This window comes from Ursus americanus, chromosome 23 (assembly GCF_024610735.1).
Source record: "Ursus americanus isolate L20-20 chromosome 23, mUrsAme1.1.p, whole genome shotgun sequence".
NCBI lineage: Eukaryota > Metazoa > Chordata > Mammalia > Carnivora > Ursidae > Ursus > Ursus americanus.
Genome location: NC_142149.1, coordinates 43,351,822 through 43,376,588, shown reverse-complemented (window position 1 = coordinate 43,376,588; position 24,767 = coordinate 43,351,822). Strand labels below are relative to the sequence as shown.

General features: G+C 43.5%; 1 protein-coding gene across 1 annotated transcript; it reads left to right on the top strand.

The window, feature by feature from the left end:
- The first annotated feature begins 396 nt into the window (after positions 1–396).
- On the top strand, positions 397–23,576 carry CRK (CRK proto-oncogene, adaptor protein). The gene is made up of 3 exons (XM_045773257.2): positions 397–778; positions 10,208–10,743; positions 23,370–23,576. Exons 1-3 carry the CDS (start codon positions 538–540, stop codon positions 23,505–23,507), a joined length of 915 nt encoding a protein of 304 aa, XP_045629213.1. The 5' UTR covers positions 397–537; the 3' UTR covers positions 23,508–23,576.
- The last annotated feature ends 1,191 nt before the right edge of the window (positions 23,577–24,767 follow it).

Genomic DNA, 24,767 nt, shown 5'->3' with positions numbered 1-24,767 from the left:
TTTAGCCAGTCTAGCGCGAAGCAGGAGGAACCACCAGAAAAAGACCTACGTCTCCAGGAGCTCAGGCCCTGGGGCCACATCCATCTTTTGTACTCCAATTGCGTGTCGGAGTCGCTGCCTAGAAATCCTGGGCCTACCAGGAACCTGAAGCCTGGTCCAGCGAAGGGCCGCGTGGCCAAAAGCGCAAACACAAACCTCGGCCCTCGCCCCTAACCCTCGCCCCAGACTTCGCCTCTTCATCCCCTGCAGTTCCGATCCCTGCCAGGCGGCGACGCACGTGAGAACGCGTGCGCAGTGCGCGCTCGAGGCGTCCTTTGCCCTTCTCCCAATGGCGGGTTGCGGTCCCCTTCCCGGCATCCTCGCGGGGGCAAAGTGCGCGTCATTTCCGGTGGGGAAGGCCCGCGGCCGCCGCCGCCATTTCGGGCACTGCTGTGAGGCTGAGACCGGAGCCGGTCCGCTGGGCGGCGGGCGCCGGGGCAGGAGGGGCGCGCGCGGCGGCGGCGGCGGCGGCCCAGCGTGTAGGCGGCGGAGGAGGCCATGGCGGGCAACTTCGACTCGGAGGAGCGGAGTAGCTGGTACTGGGGGCGGTTGAGCCGGCAGGAGGCGGTGGCGCTGTTGCAGGGCCAGCGGCACGGGGTGTTTCTGGTGCGGGACTCGAGCACCAGCCCCGGGGACTATGTGCTCAGCGTCTCCGAGAACTCGCGCGTCTCCCACTACATCATCAACAGCAGCGGCCCGCGCCCGTCTGTGCCACCGTCGCCCGCCCAGCCTCCGCCCGGTGAGGACGGACGGGACGGGAGGCCCCGGGCGGGGTGAGGGCCGCGGAACTCCCGCGCCTGGCCGGCTGCTCTTCGAGAGCTGACCTCCACGAGGGACGTGGGCAGAGGGCTGGAATGACCATGGCAGGGGGGTAGCCTGGTGCCTGGGCTCGTTCCCACCACGAGCGGCTCTGTGTGGGGGGAGGAGGAGCCGCTGACCCAGGCCTCTGGGTGTGCCTTGGGAGGACAGCCCAGGGGAAGGGGAACTGCTTCGGCCCCAGGGTGGGGCTCGCGCCCGGGCCAGGCACAAGGGCAGGGCCGGGCAACGTGGGGACAAAGAGCTGAGGGGGATGTTGGCACTGCGGGGGCATCAGTTGGCAGGGGTTCCCAGAATGAATTCGATAATCCTACAAGTGGCTTTTTAGGCTTGAAACATTTCCTGTAGTGTTAGAGAGCCGGGTTTGGTTTGGAGAGCTATTCTCCCCTGCTGGCCTTTGGTAGGAAGTCACCACATACTAGCCCGGAGGGATGGAGACACCCTCAGGAAACCGGTCAGCTTTTTTCTTTCTTGGGCATTTTTCCAAAATACTTTTACTGTCCTCTTCCCCCGCAGAGGACGAAGGTGGTGAGCTAAGTGCCTTGGTGATAGAAGTAAGCCCTCTGTGATCAGCCCAGAACAAGTTGATGTCCAGCTGACGGTGTCCAAGACATCTTAACGTCCAGAGACGGTTTTCTGCAATTAGGGGGTTCTAGTTTTCAAGGTATTTTGTGGAGGACAGATTTTTTTTTCCCAGGAAATAAGCCAATGGAAACAGTCCCTTCCTTGAAAAAGTGAATGGAACTTCCAATTTCATTGAACGTAAACATTGTCAGTGCTGTATGTCAGGGGCTGTGACCTAGGTCTTTCTTACCAAGGGTCACTGAGATGTGACTGTCTTACTTATGCCTTCAGAGTTGTTTGGAGAATGTTAAGGACATTTTTGCACTTCGTACCTAAGATATGTGACGTACAGAGTAATTCTGAGGTCATTGTCATCTTACCATCACCTGTGTAACAACAGCACCAAGGGTCTTAGTCTTTCTCATTGTTCTCAGGTTGAAGCAGTTTTCTTCTGACCAGCTGAGGCTAGCTGCAGGCCAGTCTCTTGCCCTTTTGGGATAGTCCTAATTTAGATTAATTCGCTCTGGCCAGAAATGGGGAGATGGGATAGTCAGTCTCTTTGCTGTTAACACATACCAATTAAAAAAAAAAAAAAGTATGGGATCTTTAAGTCCACAAATTATTCTGGGTCTTCTCAGTCTGGTTGATTTAATAGCATAACATGAGACAGGAATATTGATGTAACACAACTTTGCCCTAAACCAGGTATATTCTACTTTTTACCACCTTCTTGGTATCTAGGGTTTTGAATCCCAGTATAGTAATATGATGGCAAACGGTCACTGAAACTCAATTTTCAACACCCCCCCCCCCCCCCCAGTTTTCAACCTTTTGTGTATGTGTTTTGCAAAATTTGGAGATGGCAGCAGGCAAGTTTGCTATTTTGAGCTTTCTCCACACCTTGTTTTTAATGACTTTATATCTCTGCGCTTACCTTGATATTGAGCTCCACCTTTTCATAACAGATATGAGTTCAGATCCTTGGCCCAAGAGAGAAGGTGAAGATTGCCAAAGTTTGTGGATGGGGTGTGGAAAGTTCACAGGCATTGTGGTAATTCTTGTTTCTGTTAATGTGGCCAATTTTCTACATAGAGCAATTGATTGAGTTGCTGTCTATAATACAGATTACTTAATCTTTTTCTCCCCCTCCCCCCATCAAGCTCCTTTTCTTTTGAAACTACACAGAGAAATTTCTTCAATTTTAGAAAAGCATGTAGAATATTAATAGCTAACATTTATTGACTGGTTATTCTATGCCAAGTACTTTGCTGAGTACTTTCTATGCCTTATCTCATTTTCTGCCTGTAACAATCTGGTGAGAAGTACTATGCTCTCTATTTATTAAAATATTTTCATTTTATAGGTGAGGAAACTGAGTGAGATTCAGTAATTTGCCCAAGGTCACACAGCTGGTAAATGACTGAGCCAGATTTTGAACCTCGGAATTCTGACCAGAGAGCTGACACTGTTACGCTGTACTTCTTTCTCTTTCCTTTTGAGATCCGAACAGTGCGTATAGAAGATTCAGCACTTTTGTCTTTGTCATGGGGTCCTAAGTTCTGTTTAAATATCAAAAGGAAAGGATGACAAGAAGAAACTAGCTTTAGTATTTGGACAATACATGTCTGTTATCTGAAAGTCAATGATGAGGCTTTTAAAATTCTTACTTGGCAAATTGAACGTGAAAAATGAGCTTTTTGCTTAGGACTTTATAGCGTATTTTGTGGACATAATACGTAGGTAGACTTTGTATGGAACGGCTTGGATACAGTTTTTAGAGGAATGGGGTAGGATGGATCAGGTATTTTTAACCTTTTCTCATGAATCTATTTTTAATTTAGATGTTCAGCTACCACAGGCTGCCATAGTCTGGAAGCACCCTGTTTGTGCCTCAGGGTCAAGTCTACTGGCCGTACTCTGTCAGGTTGGACTTCAAGATAGACCTCTTGGGAAGGCTTTGCAATCACTGATGCACATGTTTCTTCAGACAGTGGGGTATTACTAGACCTTGGCCAGTAGACAATTGACAAAACTGAACAAGTGTGAGCTCTGGAGCTTCGGTTTAAATCATTCTTCCTTGCCACTTACTACTTATATAACTTTGGTCACATTCTTTGACTTGCCTCTGCCTCAGTTTCCCCATCTGTAAAAGAGAGGAAATGATAATACTGACCTCATAGGGTTGTTGTGAGGATTAAATGCGTTTTAGTATATTAAATGCTTAGGAATGGGGCTAGCATATAGTAAGTACTTAATAAGCATTAGCTATATTAGTCTTACGAACATGACTGTGAGGTTGGGAGAGCAGGAGTTGAAGCGAAATGGAAAACTGTTCTCAGCATTGAGAGGCTCACAGGCAGGCATGGTGTGGGTTGGTAAGCACCAGTAAGATAGCACGTGTAAGGGAGTCAGTGCCGGGGTGGGGGGTGATGGAGTGCATCAGAAGTGTGAAAGGACCTTGGGTCCAAGACATGGAAATATGATGGCACCTGTTGTTACCTGCTTAACCCGGAGCCTTCTACCTATTGTTCTAGTGGGCGAGGGAAGCATAAAAGCTTGCCTCATTTTGGGGCGGGGAGGGGCAGATGTTAGGGTAGTTACTGTTTGCACTGCCTCTTCAAGGTGGTGCTGGACCGAGCCACTCTCTAGAAATCTTGTGGGACTGTTCATTACCTACTGCGCCTTTTTGTACCTCCGCCATCTGTGTTTGACTTGTTTACCTCATCTTTGCAGTTCTCAAATCTGGTCCTCGTGTTTTACTCATCAGTTAGAGTATCCCTCCATCCAGTGGTTCTGGAGAAGTTCTTCAGTGAGTTACTTACAGGTTTACAACAAAAAAAGGATGCCATGGTAAAAGGAAGTAGGTTTATTTATTGCAGGATTTCTCAGCCTTTTACTATGCTCATGTGAAATTAAGACCCTCCCAAGAGAAGCGGGTATTAGACCACAAGACATTTTGAGAAGCATCTTGAGATTCTGTAGAATCTTCTCTGGGAAACAGTTCAGTGGACTTTGGATTTGGGGATTAATCGAAAATTTCTAAAGGAATTGAGAGGTTTGGGCAGGGTATTAAGCTGCATTTGCTTTTTATTAAGCACCTGTAATGTACCAGCAACTTTTAGGAACTTTATTACATAGGTGTTTGGCACCATGAGAAGTTAAATAACAGCTCGTATAGCTAGTAAATGGCAGAACCAGAATTCATTAAACCCAGTCAGTCTGAATCTGCGAAGTACCATGTTGATACCCACCATTTTTAGAAAGTTCTATTAGCTTACGAGGCCAGATATTTGATACTTCTTGAGGAGACCTTCTCAGATGGACGTCAGCAGCCTTTTTAGCCCTTTGTATTGGACAGGTGGTGGGGTGTGTTTAAGCAGTTTCTATAAATACCATAGGCAGAAGAGGAGGAAAGGAGTGGGAATTAAAGAAAGAGGAAGGGAAAATGGAAGTATTTTGAGATCAAGGAGAGGCTGATGATGGAGCTGCCATGATGGTACCCATGCCAGAGGTGACCTGGCCTGTTTTTAGCCCACGGAGCTCTTGGGTGTTCTTCATAAAACCTTCAGGGAATGGTGGTGTAAAAATTGTTGTTACCTGAAGGTTAAAATACTTAGAAGTAATGAGTTTCAACAGTGCAGAAACCAAAAGAAATGTAACTGCTTGCATTGATTTTGATTTCTGAATGTGTTTGTTCATAACTGCATGTTCAGAATACCAGCACAGGTTTACGTAGAACAAGTCAGTGAGGTTTTCCAAGTTCCAGCAGTGAGAACCTGGTCATTGGTTCTCTTCTCTAGACTGACTGACTATATCTCCTTCCTTTCCCGCCCTTCTGTTTCCGGCCCTTGGCTGTTTGTGGTTGGAAGGAGGTGAGGTAGGGAAAGGAGCCGGAACACATAGCTGTGATGAGGTTTGGGCTTATTTGAGACTTAGGTTCTTTTCTCCTCCCTTCCCTTCTGGAGTTTGGATCAGTGAAGCGTGGTGGTCCATGTATTTGACTGCTTCAGCAGTACACAGAAACAGGCACTCCTCTGGTGGAATTATAGTGTCAGTAGAATAGAAAAAAATTTATAGGTAAAGGATATCAAAGGGTGGCCTGGCTGACTCAGTGGGTAGAGCATACAACTCTTGATCTTGGGGTTGTGAGTTCGAGTGCCGCGTTGGGTGTAGAGGTTACTTAAAAATAAAATCGTTGTTGTTAAGAATATCAAAGATTTTCCTTGGTGTTTTGCTTGTATTTCTGTAACTGCTGGGATTGCCAAGCCAAGCCAAAAAGAGAGAAATCATTGTGGGTCCATTTAATACCGCGCACCATTTGAGCAAGAAATGAATTGAACCAACTTCCTACCTTTATGTTTATGACAGAGGAGCTGCCATTTTTTCTTTTCATAATTTTCACAGTGATCTTTCTAAGGGTCTTGGCTTTGTGGTCTCATTTGTTCTTCTAAACTATCTCCCCCCCCCCCAAAATGCATTTTATTTGAGCTAGTACAGTAATGGAGGAACCATAACAATGGATGACAGGGAGTGGTTACCTTCCTTTTTAGAGTGAAAAGAGTGCCTTGGAAATGTTCAGGGATGGACAGAACTGTTCTTTTATGGTGATTTTGTTGTATCTAAGAACACAATTCGTTGTTGCTACTAGTTTTTGTAAGAATACATCTCCAGTTGGAAGTGAAAGCCAGGGGGGGAAATAATGTCTTCCTTTTTTTTTTTTTTTTTTTTTAAGTCTTCCTAAGACCTGCTTCATTCCTTGCTCACCAACCACACTGTGTATGCCTTTATATCCCCAGCTATGCTGTGAGGTTCTTAAAACTGGGAACAGACTTTCATTTAACTTCTTTCCCTCACTTCAGAATTTTGTTCATTAAGAATAGTATCTAACATTTACTGAGTACTGTTTGCCAACCACTGTCCCAAAAAGGCAACTAGTGAAAACCATTTTGGCTATTGCACCTTGGCATGTAGTTGCGTAAACTCTAGCAAGGGAGCTTTCCACCCTCGGTGTCATTAGGACCATTTTCTAAGCCATGGGTATTCTGCTGGTGTGAGGGTCCTCCCTGCCACTCTGCCCTGGAGGCTTTCTTGGCCAGGCAGTGCTAAGTAGGTCTCCTTGGAGTTCACATTGACGTAGTCCTTAGCATAGTTCAGCAGGCCAGAAGGATCACTGAATTAACCTAGTGGTAATAGAGTGACCATGTATCTCATTGCCCACCAGACTTGAATGGGAACAATCCCCCTTCAGTGATCCATTTGAGTGAAGAGAAACTCCAGAATACAGCACTGCCATGCTCTGGTATATTCATAACCAAAATTCTCTCTCCAGTTCAGCACTCGGAACTACTGGGGTTGTGTCCTGCAGGTGCCTGATGAGTGTTTGCGGCACTTCTGTAGTCCTGGGTCTGGGCGTCTATTTCAGCATCTTGAGTTGAAGAGCCAGCCAGCATTACTGAGTGTGGGCTATTGACTTCTTTTAGCTTACAGCCATGAATTCCACAGGTGGACTTTTGCGATATAAGAAATGTGCAACTGTCCTTTAAACTGTGTCTTGGTGTCTCGTCATGCATTCATTTGTGTAAAAAGAGAAGGCACTCATCAGTACTCATTCTGTATTGAGGACTTCTGGTTAATGTCCAAGGTTTATCTTTTCACTTCTCCCCACCACTGAATTTTAAATGTACTTTTTCTGGTCATTCTGGAAGAAGTGATTTCTTTTTTATTTATTTATTTATTTATTTATTTTAATTTTTTTAAAGATTTTATTTATTTATTTGACAGAGATAGAGACAGCCAGCGAGAGAGGGAACACAAGCAGGGGGAGTGGGAGAGGAAGAAGCAGGCTCATAGAGGAGGAGCCTGATGTGGGGCTCGATCCCGGAACGCCGGGATCACGCCCTGAGCCGAAGGCAGACGCTTTAACCGCTGTGCCACCCAGGCGCCCCTGGAAGAAGTGATTTCTAACACTGAACAAAATTATTGGGTCTCATTTCTTTTAGAGTGCAAATTAATTTAGACTTCTAGGCTACTGCAATATTCCTATTTTACCATATTAATCACTGGCTTTTGAATATTTATTTATTTGAGAAAGAGAGAAAGCAAGCCAGGGTGTGGGGGCAGAGAAAGAGGGAGAGAATCTCAAGCTGACTCCACGCTTAGCACGGACCCTGACATGGGGCTCGATCCCACAACCATGAGATCATGACCTGAGCCAAAACCAAGAGTCGGACACTTAACTGACTGAGCCACCCAGGTGCCCCTATCACTATGGCTTTTAGATGGTTTTAGTGTTATTGGAGTGAAGAGAATAAATTGGCCATTTTCCCTTAACAGAGGACTTGAACAAGTAACCTTCCCAAAAGAAGTACAAATAGTAAACTTGAAAAACACCAAACAATCAAAAATGATATTTAAAAAGAGATATCATTTCTCATTAAATTGTCAGTGAGGGGCGCCTGGTGGCTTCGTTGGTTAAGTGTCTGCCTTCGGCTCAGCTCATGATCCCAGAGTCCTGGGATCGAGTCCCGAATCAGGCTCCCTGCTCAGCGGTGAGCTTGCTTCTCTCTCCTCCGTGCTCATGCTCTCTGTCACTGTCTCTCTCCAATACATACGTAAAATCTTAAAAATAAATAAACTGTCAATGTTATTTGAGAGGAAGCAGCAGACTCCTCGCTGATCATGACCTGAACCAAAGGCATACACTTAACCAAGTGAACCACCCAGGTACCCCAAATTGTTGTTTTTGTTTTTTTTTTTTTAAGATTTTATTTGTCAGAGCACAAGCACAGGGAGCGGCAGGTAGAGGGAGAAGCAGGCTCCCCACTGAGCAAGGAGCCAGATGTGGGACTCGATCCCAGGACCCTGGGATTATAACCCGGGCCAAAGGCAGACACTTAACCAACTGAGCCACCCAGGCATCCCTTGTAATAATTTTTTTAAATGCTGTTTTGGATAGGGGGGAAGTGGGAACTCATAAACCAGTGGTGGGAGTGTAAAATTGTACAGACTTTTGGAGGGCAATTTGGCAGCATAAACCTTAATCTTCTTACCCTTTGATGCAGCCAGCAGTTGCATTTCAAAGAATTTATCCTAATGAACTAAGAAAAAAAAGCTCATTAATAGATAAGAACAAAAATGCTCCATAATAGCATTTTCACTAGTGAAAAGTTAGGAATACTTTATAGCTATTAAAAGTTATGTTCTTGAAGAGATGAGAAATTTTTTATTATATAAAATCTTTTTATCTCATAAGCAAAAAAGGCAAGATATAAAACTTTATAGTACCCTAACTGTAAAACACTGTATATATTTATGACATACTTGTATACACACACACACTATATATATATATTAAAATTGGGAGGTTAAAGCTGAATGCTGAGTTGTGGGTTAAGGCTTAAACCTGTGGGTTAAGGCTAATTAAAAACAAAACAAAACAAAAGTTCCGCAAAAACCAGTTTTCTATAGGGTTCTTTATTTATCAGGAAACCAAAAGGTAAAAAAATCCAAGAAAGATGATTTGATATTTTGGTGCTTAGCAGAGTGTAAGTTAAAGGGTATATTCCTCACTAGAAACTTTTTCATTTGAACTGATATATGTTAATTTATTATCCTTCAGCTCTAGAATCTTGAAATAGAGAGGGAATACATTCTGAGGTATTCTGTGTGTCTAGGACCATACACATCTTGGCATCATGTGAATTTTAAGGATTCCTGATGTCTTTTCTCTTGGACCCTACTGTCTCATCAGAGGTTGAGAATTTTAATTTATTTAGTATTTATTACTTTATTTTTTTCTATTTTTATTCATTTTTTCAAGATTTTAAGTATTTCTGCACCCAACATGGGGCTGGAACTCATAACGCCGCAATCAAGCGTTGCGTGCTCTGCCAACAGCGCCAGCCAGGTGTCCCCAGAGGTTGAGAATTTTAACACTATTTTTTCAAGCATCCTTATTTACCTTTTTTTCTTGACCTGAGGGAACAATATGGTTTACATGTTTTATTTCAGTGAAGACCTTGGTAATTGATTGTTAAGCAGTTAGCTTGTTGGTTTCTCTTTTTAGAGTCCTTGGTTCTTTTGCCTAATTAAGGTTTTTGTTTTGGTGGCTGTCAGAAATGAAATTGAGATCAGCAATCCTAGATTTAAAAAGATAGTCTTGGGGTGCCTGGCTGGCTTAGTTGGTAGAGCGTGGGACTCTTGATCTCAGGGTTGTGAGTTTAAGCCCCACATTGGGCATAGAGTTCACTTAAAAAAAAAAAACGAAACCTTTTTCTTCTTAGGAATTATACATTCTAGATGTGAAGAGGAGGAGTGTGTGAGCCTGGTGTAGATAGATAGCAAGTTCTCCCCACCTCTTCTTGGAAAAGCTGCTGGGACCTAAGAAAAAGGAGAGTTTGCTACATTCCCTGAGGTTGAAAAGAAGATTGCAACAAAACCTTGAACCTTATGCTACTCTGTAAATGGGATAGCACAGAACATTTTGGGAGAATGAACAAAAAGTCTCCATATTGCTTTGTCTTTGATCCAGTATGAAAGCATGCCCCAACTGGCCTGGTCGCTGTGGCCTGCTGTTCCGTCAGTGCTGCAGGTGGTGATGGGCATCTTTCTAGGGTACGTTGTAACTACAGAGCATGATTTCAGTTTACCGTAAGGAGAGGGGCTATCTTTTCTAGACTTTTTTTCTGATCAAGTGTTGACCGAATGTGTTTAGGAAATGCTTAAAATCTGCATTTTATCTCCTTCGTAATACATCTTTAAATAATAGCCTGCTCTGTTTTTTTTCCAGGGGTGAGCCCCTCCAGACTCCGAATAGGAGATCAAGAGTTTGATTCATTGCCTGCTTTACTGGAATTCTACAAAATACATTATTTGGACACTACAACGTTGATAGAACCAGTTTCCAGATCTAGGCAGGGTAGTGGAGTGATTCTCAGGCAGGAGGAGGCAGAGTATGTGCGAGCCCTCTTTGACTTTAATGGGAATGATGAAGAAGATCTTCCCTTTAAGAAAGGAGACATCCTGAGAATCCGGGATAAGCCTGAAGAGCAGTGGTGGAATGCAGAGGACAGCGAAGGCAAGAGGGGGATGATTCCAGTCCCTTACGTCGAGAAGTATAGACCTGCCTCCGCCTCAGTATCGGCTCTGATTGGAGGTAACCAGGAGGGTTCCCACCCACAGCCACTGGGTGGGCCGGAGCCTGGGCCCTATGCCCAACCCAGCGTCAACACTCCGCTCCCTAACCTCCAGAATGGGCCCATTTATGCCAGGGTAATCCAGAAGCGAGTCCCTAATGCCTACGACAAGACAGCCTTGGCTTTGGAGGTACATAATGTGCAAAATGTAGAAAGAAGAGATCTGCTACAGGGTCTCCCTTTCAGACCTCTTAGAGCTTTGTAGGAATGCTGAATACAAACACCAGCATTGTGATGTTGTAGATGTCGAACCGTTAAGTACTGATTTTGGCATTTAATGTTAGGTTTTCTCTTTTTTGTAGAAAACCTATTTTGGAATGAGTAAGCTTAAAATTATATAACTGAATGTTCTGATTGATCTACTAAACATACTTTGACTTCTTTAATAACACCACCTGAATTTGCAGGAATTAACCTAAAATATTTTTTTCTCATCTACATTCTACTCTGATTCTTTCTGTTTTTCATTGTCTAAGGTGGGCTCTGTCAAAGCACTTAAATGGAACTTTCCCACAAAAACATAATGTTTTTACTTTAGGGGGCATGGGGTTTCTTTCCATTGACTGCTTGTGTTCATAACGTAAGAATTTAGGAGGAACAGTAAAGCATAGAAGGTGAGAAGCGATCCATACCCAAAACTCTACACTCTAGGAGCAGCAGGTTTACTTGGTTTTTGTTGTTTGGTGCATTTTACAGGCAGGAAAACAGTTTGTTCTGAGGAGTAAATTCCTGCCTTTCACTGGCGAATAGTTATCCTTGGTAGCCCATCTCCTCTGGCCAGCCATTGCATCGTGTCTATTCCTTTATTCCTCTCTTTAGCATTCATAGCTTTGTCTCTTACCTCCTTCCCTCCCTCTCTTTCTGAGTTCTGCAGAGCTAGTGGTTCAGTGTAAAAGCTTGTGCAAAGGTGGCATGCTGGGGCGCCTGGGTGGCTCAGTCGTTAGGCGTGTGCCTTCAGTTCAGGGCGTGATCCTGGAGTCCTGGGATCGAGCCCCACGTCAGGCTCCTCCACTGGGAGCCTGCTTTCTTCCTCTCCCACTCCCCCTGCCTGTGTTCTCTCTCTCGCTGGCTGTCTCTATCTCTGTCAAATAAATAAATAAAATCTTAAAAAAAAAAAAAAAAGTGGCATGCTATCCCATCTTTCAGAACCTACTGATAGAACTTGAATGTAAGTAGCTAACTTTTTTTTTTTTTAAGATTTTATTTATTTATGTGACAGAGAGACAGCCAGCAGCCAGCGAGAGAGGGAACACAGCAGGGGAGTGAGAGAGGAAGAAGCAGGCTCCCAGGGGAGGAGCCCGATGTGGGACTCAATCCCGGAACGCTGGGATTACGCCCTGAGCCGAAGGCAGATGCTTTAACGACTGCGCTACCCAGGCGCCCATAAGTAGCTAACTTCTATAAGTAGAGGCTGAAGTTATGTGAGCTCAGACTAGCCGAGAAGCGGCAAAAGTGTGTTCTTATAAACTGAAATCTCCAAATGCTGTTTCCTTTGGGTCATGTTCAGACACTGGGAGTAAGAGCTGCCTTCTCCCTAAGTAGAAGTGTTAGCCTACAGAATAGGATTTATTTGAACCAGTCTCTGATATTACTGGATTTGAAATTTTTCTTTTACATTCTAGATAGTGGATGCAAAGAGGGCTAGCTGAGTCTTAGAGGTTTGACTGAAAAATGTATTTTTAAAGTGCTTCTTTTTTGAGATCATGTTGTGACAAGTATCGTGTCTCTGTTTTGATGTCAAATGAAATATATAGGTCACACCATTTTTTCCCCCACTTTGAGTTTGGAGGATAAGGAAGACAGAAGTTTCTTGCCTCATGTTTTCATTTAAGTTCCGATGGTGTCAACATCCAACATGGTGCTGTGCACATGGCAGATGTGACTCTTGACATCTATTGCAGACCTTGTTTATAAGAGGACTGGGCTGGAGTATGAAAAATAGCAGTCATGAAACAAACCAGCTAACAGGAAAAAATAGTTATCACATTATTTTGTTTCTGTTTGCATTCCTTTCCCTTCCCTCCCTCCCTCCCTTTATTAAAAGATGTATCTATTTTTTTAAGATTTTATTTATTTATTGGAGAGGGAGGAAGAGAGAGAGAGTGTGAGAGCACAAGGGCATGGGGAGGGAGAAGCAGACTCCCTGCTGAGCAGGGTGCCTGATGTGGGACTTGATCCCAGGATGCTGGGATCATGACCTGAGCTGAAGGCAGACGCTTAACTGACTAAGCCACCCAGGAGCCCCAGAGATTGATCTATTTATTAGAGAGCTCACACGCACGAGCATGAGGGGAGAGGGAAAGAAGCAGACTCTGCTGAGCCCCGAGCTTGATGCAGGGCTCGATCCTAGGACCCCATATCATGACCTGAGCCTAAATCAAAGTTGAATGCTTAACCGATGGAGGCACCCAGGAGTCCCTCCTTTTTTTTTTTTTTTTTTTTTAATTTATTTTTAAGTAGGCTCAACATGGGGCTTGAACTCATGACCCTGAGATCAAGACCTGAGCTGAGATGAAGAGTTGGATACAACCAACTGAGCAACCCAGGTGCCACCTCCTTTTTTTTTAAGACTATTTATTTATTTAATGTATTTATTTGAGAGCTAGAGAGAGAGAGCATGAACAGAGGGAAGGCGACAAGCAGACTCCCTTATGAGCAGGGAGCCCAACTCAGGGCTCGATGCCAGGACCCCAAGATCATGACCTGAGCCAAAGTCAGATGCTTAACCGACTGAGCCACCCAGACACCCCTAAGATTTTATTTTTAGGGGGGGCCTGGGTGGCTCAGTCGTTAAGCGTCTGCCTTCGGCTCGGGTCATGATCCCAGGGTCCTGGGATTGAGCCCCATGTCGGGCTCCCTGCTTGGCAGGGAGCCTGCTTCTCCCTCTCCTGCTTCCCCTGCTTGTGTTCTCTCTCTCGTTGTCTCTGTCAAATAAATAAAATCTTAAAAATTATATATGTATATATATATATATATGTATATATATATTGTTTTTAAGTATGGGGCTCGAATTCAACCCAACCTGAGACCAAGAAGTTACATGCTGTACGAACTGAGCCAGCCAGGTGCCCCTGCATTTCCTTCCTTCCTTCCTCCCTATTTATTCATGAGAGGCAGAGGGAGAAGCAGGCTCCCTGTGGACTAGGGAGCCCAATGCAGGACTCGATCTCAGGACCCTGGGATCACGACCTGAGCCGAAGGCAGACGTTTAACTGACTGAGCTGCCCAGCTGCCCTGCATTTTCTTTCCTAAAGAGAATTGTTTTTAAGGATGCCTGCCTTGATTAGAGACTTCAGTGCTCAGAAATTCTTGAGCTGCTCTCCCTGCTGTGAATCATAAATTTTGCGAAATAAATAAGTAGAAAATAGCTTCTAATTTCAGTCAGTTTTGTTTTTTGGTTAGATACTGGTTTTGAGGTACATATATTGATTGCTGAAGATGGCCTCTTTCAGGTTAGAACAAATACCCCAAAGTAATAGCTTCATAATACCTCATGTACTTAAAAACATGGTGTTAGTTTTGCATCATAGAATTTTATTTATTTATTTTTTAGATTTTTATTTATTTATTTGACAGAGATAGAGACAGCCAGTGAGAGAGGGAACACAAGCAGGGGGAGTGGGAGAGGAAGAAGCAGGCTCCCAGCAGAGGAGCCTGATGTGGGGCTCGATCCGAGAACGCTGGGATCACGCCCTGAGCCAAAGGCAGACGCTTAACCGCTGTGCCACCCAGGCGCCCCGCATCATAGAATTTTAGAGCAGGAAAGGACCTTAGATTATTTATTATATAAAAAGAACTGATGTTTAGACAGATTGGATTGTTCAGACTATTTGGAGGTAGAGATAGGATGAACCCAGATCTACCATGGTGCCTTTTCTACCGTACCCCATTCAATCTGTGATTCTTAACTGTTTTATAACAGTACTACTGCCCTCAATATAGGTTTTGTGTGGTTTCGCTGACAGCATATCCTCAGTTGTACTGTATGCAGGGACAGCTGTGCTGTCAGTACAGTACAACTGTACAGTAAACAGTTGTCTACAGTTCTCCTTTTCCATTTCTGGGTTTTCATAAAAGCTGATGCCTTGTCCCTATTGATGTGAGGCTAGGGGATAAGAGTAGGAGGCTGTGGTGTTCTGACCTTAGCATTCTGGTTCAAACATTCATTGCTATATATGACCCACTGCAAATCGAGATCTGTAGACTAGGTAGGTACATTTTAATGGAATTTACATTAACTTGAAATCGATAAAGTAGAACCGTTGCACTTTAGAATTGGGCAGGGCCCTAGAGATACTGTGTTAGAGCAGCAGTCTTCAGACTGCTTCTCGGTGTTTCTAGGGAAAGGGGGAAGCCAAGGGTGCAAGGCCCTGGGTCCCTCTCTTGCTTCAACCAAAGCAGCTCTGTTTTTAAGTGTATTACATATCCAGATCTAAGGTTTTCTTTGAAGAAAGGATTTCTGCACTTAAAAAAATCTAAAAAGGGATTCAAGAACCACCTGCCCTCATCTTAAAGATGAGATTTTTCTGGTTGGTACATTCGCTGTAACCACAGTCCCCCAGTAGAAAATAAGTTATTAGATATTTCCTCTTTTCCTACCCACCAGATTTCTGTAGTAGGGATGAAGGCTGTAGAAAGTAGGGATTGATTCCAGCTAACCCAAGTAGGGGTATTCCTTTGCCCACTATAGTTCTGTGGGTCAGTCAGTCATATCTGGGGGAGTATAACTAAATCAGATACCATCTGTTCCATTTTGGAGCTCCCAAGATTTTAAACATGCAGATATGCTGAATGTTTTGAAGAAGAGACTGGAAGTAACACTAGAATAGTGCAGAAGCACCTTTCATTTTTTGTTTAATGACACCTTGGGAGCTGGAATAGGATGAATCTTGTGAATTGCAGGTGTTAAATTTTTTTAATGCTTTTGTAGACTGTCCAGAACAATCACATTACTTTTAAATGTACTAATCACATAACTCACATTCTTGATTCAACCTGGCATTTTTGCCTTTAGATGATAAGACTTTAGAGTCATCAAGGAGCTTCTCAGGTGTTCTTAGGCTTGGACCTGTTCCTTGGCACAGATGGTTAAGGTTGTAAGGTGCTTTAGGTCCCTGATTATATGCGTTAGTGGCTGCATCAACTCTATATCTCCTCTTGAGGAACTCTGTAAAACCTAAGTTGGTGAGGCCCTTTGACCTATGCATAGGAATTTGGAGTGAAGACCCCAATTTTCCCTTTGTTAGAAAAAAAAATGAGATTGGAAAGTATAAGAACATGAGTGGCAAGTTCTTGCTGTGTCAATTTGTCTTTTTCTGGAATTGTAGCTGTAGATTTCTGGATTGTTCATTGTAACAGGTATCTGCTTTTTCTCTCCTTTCCATCCTTCTTGGACATTACCTTTATTTCAGCTCTTGGAATCTCAGTTGGAAAGGACTTTGGAAGTAAACTGATCTAGCCTCTCAGACATTAAAGGCAGGCCTTCTGGTATCTTCCCAGATGATTTTTAAGCATTTGTTTGGGTATCTGTATTTTTGGGGAACTTGCTATCAACACAGGAGTACAGTCCAGAGGTTCCAAACTTTCTTGACTCATAACACCTTTAGTGTCTCAGTAATATTGCACAGTGTCCCAGGCCAAAAGAAATAGTTAACAGTTGCATTGATTAGGTAGATAGGTTCAAACGAAATAATATTTATATCCTAATAACTTAGTACCCACTTGAAAAAAACAATAAACATAATGGAAAGAAAATATTTTAATTTTCAATAACTGTAATTACTGTTAAGTAATAAGATGTGTACATACACACCATACAGTTTCTCAAACGTTATATTGAACACTGCTACCCTCATTTCTTGTTCCACACTAATTTCGTGAGGTGCTTGTTTTTTATCTTAGCAACTGCCAAAACCCAGCTTTGCAAAGAGATGACATCTTTGAAAGGAATGCGTGCAATCTTATGTAGAAATTGTCAACTGCCTCGAGATAGTAGTTCACGTGGCATAATATATGTCATGTATTGCTGTTTTCCTCAAAATTTTAAATATTTCATGGCATCCTCTGAATTTGCTGCAGTGCCTCTGACACTGTACAGTTGGGAACCTTGGGTCAAGAAGTTCATTGGGTTAGTTTTTATTTATTTTTTTAGACTTTATTTATTTGACAGAGACACAGCGAGAGGGAACACAGGCAGGGGGAGTGGGAGAGGGAGAAGCACGCTCCCTGCTGCGGGGAGCCTGATGCGGGGCTCGATCCCAGGACCCTGGGGTCATGACCTGAGCTGAGGGCAGATGCTTAACAACTGAGCCACCCAGTGTACTCTCATTGTGTTAGTTTTTAAAAATTTTTTTATGTTTAGCTAGAAATGTACCTAGTATATATACCTCCCCAGCTTGCACCGAGGGGATAGGGGACTTAGTTTTAGGCATTATCAGCTGTTGAGCTAGAGATGATCTTTTCTTACTTAGACTAGAACTAGGGTGAGACCTTTTTCCAGGACTTGTTGGGATGCTTTTTCTCTTCACCTGGAAGCCTACCAGTTAAATCTCAAAGACCTGCCACTTTGTACCAATATACAATATAGCACATACCCATTTTAGCCTGTCTCTGAGGCAAGTGAGTCATTAAAGCTGAACTGTTCTCATTTGTTTCCATTGATTTGGAAGACTGTAGATGCACTCTAAATATTACCTATTCCTTAGATCAGGGATCTGCAAACTTTCAGTAAAGGACTTCACAGGCCATTCGGTTTCTGTCACAGCCACTCAACTGTCATTGTAGCAAAACAGCCATAGACAAAACAACAAATGAGCTTCTTGTGTTCTAATAGAACTGTTTACAAAAACAAACAGCAAGCTGGATTTGGCTCGTGGGCCAGTTTGTTGACCCTTGTTTTAGATTGCTGTCATTTTCTTAACTTTTATTCTCCTTCAGCCAGATCTTGAAATGTTTACTACGTGTGTTCTTGGTGTGTTTGAAAATGTTTGAGGATAAGGCCTCTGTATTCCATTTCTGTATGTACTTTGCCCTGGCTCTGTTTATATGAATTTGTGTGTGTTTCCTGTCCTGAGCTCACTGGAATCCTGCAGCAAGTCAGGATCAAAGGAACACTGGCAACTGTTAGATGTAGGGACAGAAACTAGAAAAGTAGTCACCTGGGGTTACACCAGCAGAGGCGGTCACACAGACCCCTGATGTCTCCTGTTTAACACCAAAAATTAATGCTATCTGGGTTCCAATTTTGTTCTCACTGTCACCGGAACTTACTGGTGAATAGGGGTTGAGTAATCTTTTGCTCCTGAATCATTTGTAGATTTGATTACCTATGTACCAAGATTGTGATTTATGTCGGGGACCACCCAGGGCCAGGGACAGTTCTCATCAAGTTCCTAAGGAGTGAAAAACCTGAAGTACGGACATTCAGTCCTCTTTGTAGATGATGCCATGACTGACTTGCAGACTTGCTCCTCAGGCTGTGACACAGGGTCAGGAAGCTGAGAAACTGACTGGACAAGATAGCAGTACCCCGGTGAAAGAGTCCTCACCGTCTCTTCTTTACAAGGTGGTAGTGAGATCTGCCTCATAAAAAGAAAGGTTAACTGCCTTGTGCTTCAACTCCTTTATAAGGTCTTTCTTGTTCATTGATAGGCAAATTAAGATCTTTTCCACCTGTAACTTAAATTTTGAAATCAGTAGTGTTAAAACTACAGTTACTGGTACACTCACTGCAGTACATTTGTTTTTATCTTAAGATTATAGCATTTCTGGGGCAAATATTCCGTTTTGCTTTCTTCATCCTCGAGATAGTTTGCCAAGCTTCAAGCCCATATATGTCCCTCTTCGCCCCCCCCCCCCAGTCTGGCCTTGGGAATTCTGCGTTACTGAGTTGTTGCCTACCAGGAGGAGGAGTGTGAATTCTCACCTTGTTTCTGACTTGGAGAAAGAATGGCACTGAATGTAGCACCGTGTTTTCAGACTGCCCTGTCTCCTCCTGCACTTCCCCAACCTACACCCGCCAGGCTTGACAGCCATCTATTCTTCCAAACTGTGGAAGCACTTGGGCCTCATGTGATCTAAGGATAGTCATGTTGCCTTTGGAATTTGTCTTTTCTTGGCCCCAGGAGTCCCTATGTGCTTTGACTATTTCAGGAGAAAGACTCCATAGGATACAAAGGGTTATTTAATTTTAATAAGGTCTTCCTCAGAGTATTTGTATTGTAAGGCCACTTTGGGTAAATTAATTAGCCCAGTTGACTGCTTACAACTTTACTCTTTTATCCATTAAAAATCAGAATCATTAAAAAAAAAATCGTGTCAGAGTTGTGGCATAGCCTTTGTTTTCACCCCCTGATATTTGGGCCTCTCTGCCAAGAACCTAATCAACTGTAAAAAAAAAAAAAAAAAAAAAAAAGATTTTGGATTTCACAATATGGTGTGGCTTTCCTGGTCCTCTGTAGGGTAGAACCAAGAGACTGTGTACATTAGAGATGGCTCTGATGTTACCCTAAGGTCTAATCTGTCCATAATCACCCCCTCCCCACCAATGACATCTTGCAATGTAGGAATCCCTGTTGTTTCTCCCTTTGAGCTCGGAAAGAAGAAAAGTCTGAAGGTGGGTCAGCAGGTTCCGTCCTGCTTGTGGAGAAGCCTGGCATGGTTCTGTGGGGACTGATAACAGCAAGAGGCTGGTCTATTCCGCATTTCAGCCTACCCTGCACTTCTTAGAGCTCTGTAGGATACAATTTGAGATAGCACTTTTAAGTGCTTAAGAATAAAGACAGTATAGCATTGAGAGAAAAGTGTTTAAACCTATACCCAATTTTGGTATCAAGTAGAATGGTGGGCTTAAGGATATATCCTGAAAAACCATCTTTTTTTTTTTTAAGATTTATTTATTTTAAGAGTGTGCATGTGTGCAAGTGTGAACAGGGGGAGGGGCAGAGGGAGATGGAAAGAATCTCCAGTTGACTCCCCCCTGAGCGTGGAGCCCCAGATGGGGCTCAGTTCCACAACCCTGAGATCATGACCTGATCTGAAATCAAGAGTTGGACACTTAACTGACTGAGCCACCCAGGCACCCCCTGAAGGACCATTTTCTAAAAAACACCTAGAAAACCTGGGTAAAAGATAACAAATTTTTCTTTTCATCTTTTAGAAAAAATTTTAAAGATTATTTATTTATTTATTTATTTGAGAGAAAGCAAGAGGGAGAAGCAGACTCCCCACTAAGCAGGGAGCCTGAGGCGGGGACTCGATCCCAGAACCCTGGGATCATGACCTGAACCCAAGGCAGACGCTTACCCGACTGAGCCACCCAGGTTCCCCATCTTTTCATTTTAGATATGAAATCAATCATTTGGTAAAAAGTACTGATCCTGAGTATACAGCTTGGAGTTTACATGTGTATATGCCTATGGGATAACCACCCAGATGAAAGTATAGAACATTTCCAGCACTCAAGAATGTTCCCTTGTGGCCCATTTGTGTGTTTTTAATATCAGTAAAATGATGAATTTAGATATGACAGCTGTTAGGGGTGTTGTTATCTGGGATGCTGTCAAACTAGCTTCCCCCCCACCCCCAAATAAGCTCTACACCCAATGTGAGGCTTGAACTCAAGTACCTCAAGATCAAGAGTCACATGCTCTACTGACTGAACCAGTCAGGTGTCCTGTCAAACCAGCTTCTTAAATTGGCCCCTTTGTCCCCTAACATGAGTAGCAATTTAGATTTATTTTTTTTTTAAGATTTTATTTATTTATGTGACAGAGAGACAGCCAGCGAGAGAGGGAACACAGCAGGGGGAGTGGGAGAGGAAGAAGCAGGCTCCCAGCGGAGGAGCCTGACGTGGGGCTCGATCCCGGAACGCCAGGATCATACCCTGAGCCGAAGGCAGACGCTTAACGACTGCGCCACCCAGGCGCCCCAGCAATTTAGATTTTTGACATGAGCACATGAGCATAGACATCCCCCAACAATTCTCTTTCTTAATGTTAGGGACTTCTATGATTCTGGGTCCAGCTTTCAGAATAGCACTTAGCATGACTTGAGTGTTTTAACAGAAAGTACAGGGGCACCTGGGTGGCGCATTCGGTTAAGTGTCTGACTCTTGGCTTCAGCTGAGGTCATGGTCTCAGGGTTGTGAGATCGAGCCTTGCTTTGTGCTCCGTGCTCAGCAAGGAGTGTGCTTGGGATTCTCCCCCTCCCCCTCTGGCCCTCCCCTTTGGGCTCTCTCAGATAAATATATAAAAATATAAATATTAACATAAATCTTTTTTTAAAAAACAAAATACAAATAAATACTAAAATGAGGGAAAGAAGTACTGCACTTGATATAATTGACCTTATAGCAAGGGGCTGGCAGCATGGTGACATTAATTCTAGCAGGGGGGTGGGGAGACAGTCAAGGATAGTTGACAGGTCAGAAACAAGGAAAATTCACTACATAATAGTCAGATATCAAGTGGATGTTGTTCCTGGTGCAACACTGTAAGAGTTTAAAAAAGGTGTGGGGGCAGGTAAGATAAAGTCAGAACTCATGGGGTGCCTGGCTGGCCCAGTAAGTTGGTAGAGCATGACGTTTGACCTTGGAGTTGTGAGTTTGAGCCCCACATTGGGTGTAGAGTTTACTTAAAAAATAAAAATAAAGTCAGAACTAGAATTGGGGGTATAAGAAGAACTTCCAGATTGTTTTTACTAGCTCGGAAATTTTCACTTCGAGGTCCTAGTCTCCCTCTCCCCAGCAGACTAGGAGGATCCTGACCTGTCACGGTTGACTTGCTTGGGTGTCAGGAACTTTGAGTAAGAAGATTGCCGATAATAAAGAACCCTGGTGCTAGCAGCCTGTAGGGGCTGGATGTGCTCGCAAGGATGGACATGCAGTGTCATCCTCTCTTCTGCCCTTACCCTGTCAGCCTTAATCTTCACCACATCAGCAGACTGAGCTGCTGCCTTTTCTCACTCTTGTATCTTATCCATTTTATGTCAGATATTCTCTAGTTTCTGTCTTCCTTTTCTCAGCATCCTTTGACCCCCACAACCACCTTAGGCCTTTCTGGTTTTCAGATAGTTCTTTAGGAAATTGTAGACAGATCAGTAAGCAAGCTGTTTCTCCTGTGAGTGAGATCAAGCTCGTTTTACAAAAGGCCCTGGTCCTAGACTCGAGTTGACTTTGGCCAGTACTTGAAAGTTCCTGCTATTGTAGAAAGAACGTAAATTTGGCTTTGGAGCTGATACTTCTGAGCTCAAATCCCAGCCCTGCTAATGGCTGTGTGACCTCAGGTACATCTGCAATTGGTCTGAACCTCGTTTTGTTTTCATCTGTTAAAGAAAAAATTCCTGTCTTACAAAGTTATTACAATGACTAGAAAATAATTTATATAAAGTATTCTGTATAGTAGGGGCGTCTGACTGGCTCAATCAGAGCATGCATCTCTTGATCTCTTGAGTTCCAGCCACACGTTGGGCATGGAGCCTACTTAAAAAAAAAAAAAAATCCTTTATGGTACTTAGTGAAAGTTCAATAAATAGTAGTTACTAACTTAAACCAAATGAACAGTTATACTTAGAAACCTCTTGTAGCCTCAGAACTCAGATGTTGATAATCAAAGGATAAAGTTCTTTAGTGTCTCACCACTTATCTCACCATTGTTCAATATTTTGCCATAAGATGAATCCATTCATCAGACTGATTTTGTCTTCAGTTTTATAGAATAGAGGTGTATCCTGGATTGTCCAAACTTTTCTTTTTTTTTTTTTTTTTTTAAAGATTTTATTTATTTATTTATTTAACAGAGATAGCCCCCGAGAGAGGGAACACAAGCAGGGAGAGTGGGAGAGGAAGAAGCAGGCTCACAGCAGAGTAGCCTGATGTGGGGCTCGATCCCATAACGCCGGGATCACGCCCTGAGCCGAAGGCAGGCGCTTAACCGCTGTGCCACCCAGGCACCCCATGGATTGTCCAAACTTTATAGTTGATGTTGCAAAGGACAGCTCTTCATGTACAAGCAAAAACGTGATATCTCCTTATTGCTAATGAATACGTACCAAGTGGCATTGAGGGAGCAGCGAGATCTGTTAGTAGGTGGTGGGGTAGGGGTGGGGAGCTGGCAGGCAGTAGCCTGCCAGATAGAGTTTGATGAAGAAGGTGGGGGTTTTGCAGAGAGCTGATGGAATTTGGGGTTTTAGCCTATACCTGCCCAGGTGGGAAAAGCCTTGCCTTGGTAGGAAGGTGCTAGGAACACTTCGTTTTCTGGGACCAAATGAAGTTGCATTCCATGATTACCTTCTGCTCTGCAAGCAGTAGCAGAAGTGATACATGTACATGAGTGGTTGGGGGATTGTGCAGCTATTGTATGCCAGTGAGGGTAGGGGATCTCTTCCCCCAGGCCACAGCCTGTGGGGCAAGCAGGAAGCTAAGGGTAGTGGGTACCAAGGAAAGGAATACTGGGTCGTTCTAGTTGGGATTGCTCATCCAGAGATGAATAAAATTTCCAAAAAAGTGTCATTTTCTAGGATCCTTTCTATTTTCTGTACTCTGTTTTTCTGCTCTGCTGAGATCCCTTCTTCCTTCTGCCTGCACTAACCACAAGTAATCAGTCTGGTGGCTGGGGCTTGGGAGGCAGCAAATAGCCATTTCTGTAATGTCAGCCCTAGAGCAATCACGTGGGCAGGGTATGCCTAACCAGAGAATGGAGTTTTTCAGTTTGTATTCATAACTGGAAATAAAGTGCTTTCCTTATTCTCCTCCTGCAGGTCGGTGAGCTGGTAAAGGTTACGAAGATTAATGTGAGTGGTCAGTGGGAAGGGGAGTGTAATGGCAAACGAGGTCACTTCCCATTCACACATGTCCGTCTGCTGGATCAACAGAATCCTGATGAGGACTTCAGCTGAGTATAGCTCAACTAACAGTTTTGCTGACAGATGGGAACAATCTTTCTTTTTTTCTTTTTTTTTTTTTTTCCGATTGTCATCTATACAATTTTCTTACAGATGTCAAAGCAGTCTAGTTTATATAAGCATTCTGTTACCTGTGATCTTCTTAAGACTGAACTACATCTCTAGTCTCATTTACCATATTCAGGGTACGAAACTGGAGGGCTCGTGTGTTAACTTCTGAATTGGCAATTTTAGGTGGTAGCAGCCATGCCTGAGTGTATCAGCAGGGACGGGTATTTTGCCTCCTTTCCCTCAGGTAGTGCAAATCAACCTGTGGAAAACTGATGGACAGGAGAGGAATATTGCACGCTGCTTACCCTGATTTATGCAATGGTTTTGTTTTCGTTTTGAAACGATGCTATCAAATGGCAATAGACTGTTCCCTTCCACCCCCATGAAGTAATCTTGCACCGTGTGAATAGTAAGTACCCAGTGGGATTGCTTTTTCATTTATAGAACATGACCACTGTATGACTCATTCTGACAGTTCAAATCCTGAGATTTCTGAGGACACTACTAGAGGCATTTGTCTTCCTTCCTAGTCAATGCTTCATACTTTTTCTTGGGATTCTTTAAATCCTTGTCATTCTTTTCCCCCAAACCTACGAATAGGTTCATTTTCAAGAAGAGTGTTTTCTTTCCATTCCAGATGACAAGCAAGATGTGCAGAGCACTTTATTCAGTGCATAGCTTTAAGCCAGTTCGGATTCACTGAGTGGGCACCCAGACTCCCAGCTTTCTGCCTTCCATCAAGGGGTCATAGGTTCACACTGCTACCACAGCTAAACGGACTCCTGGCTAATGGGATCCAGCAGGGTCATTCCTCCTGAGTGCCAGTACCCTATTAGGGGACTCTTTGAAATTCTTAGCTTCTACTTGTTTAGAGTGGAAGGACCAATCACTTAGACTATTCCATAGATGTTGTAGGGCCAGATTCTGCCCTTTGCTTTATTTGCAACTTGTATAAAAGTCAAGTTAAAATTACATGAGTTTGGGGTAGGGTTAGTGCTTTGAAAAACATTTGAACCAATCATGAATTACTTGCATATTATTCATTTTACATGGCCAGAATAGTGCTTGAAGTGCATTACATTATCAGCTGCCTTCATTTTTGGCTCTTTTTCTTTGTGTTCCAGTTTAGTTTACAAATCCTTTTAAGCATGGAATGGTTTATATGGGGTCAGGTGCTCCAAAGAATAGACTTCTGAGACCAAA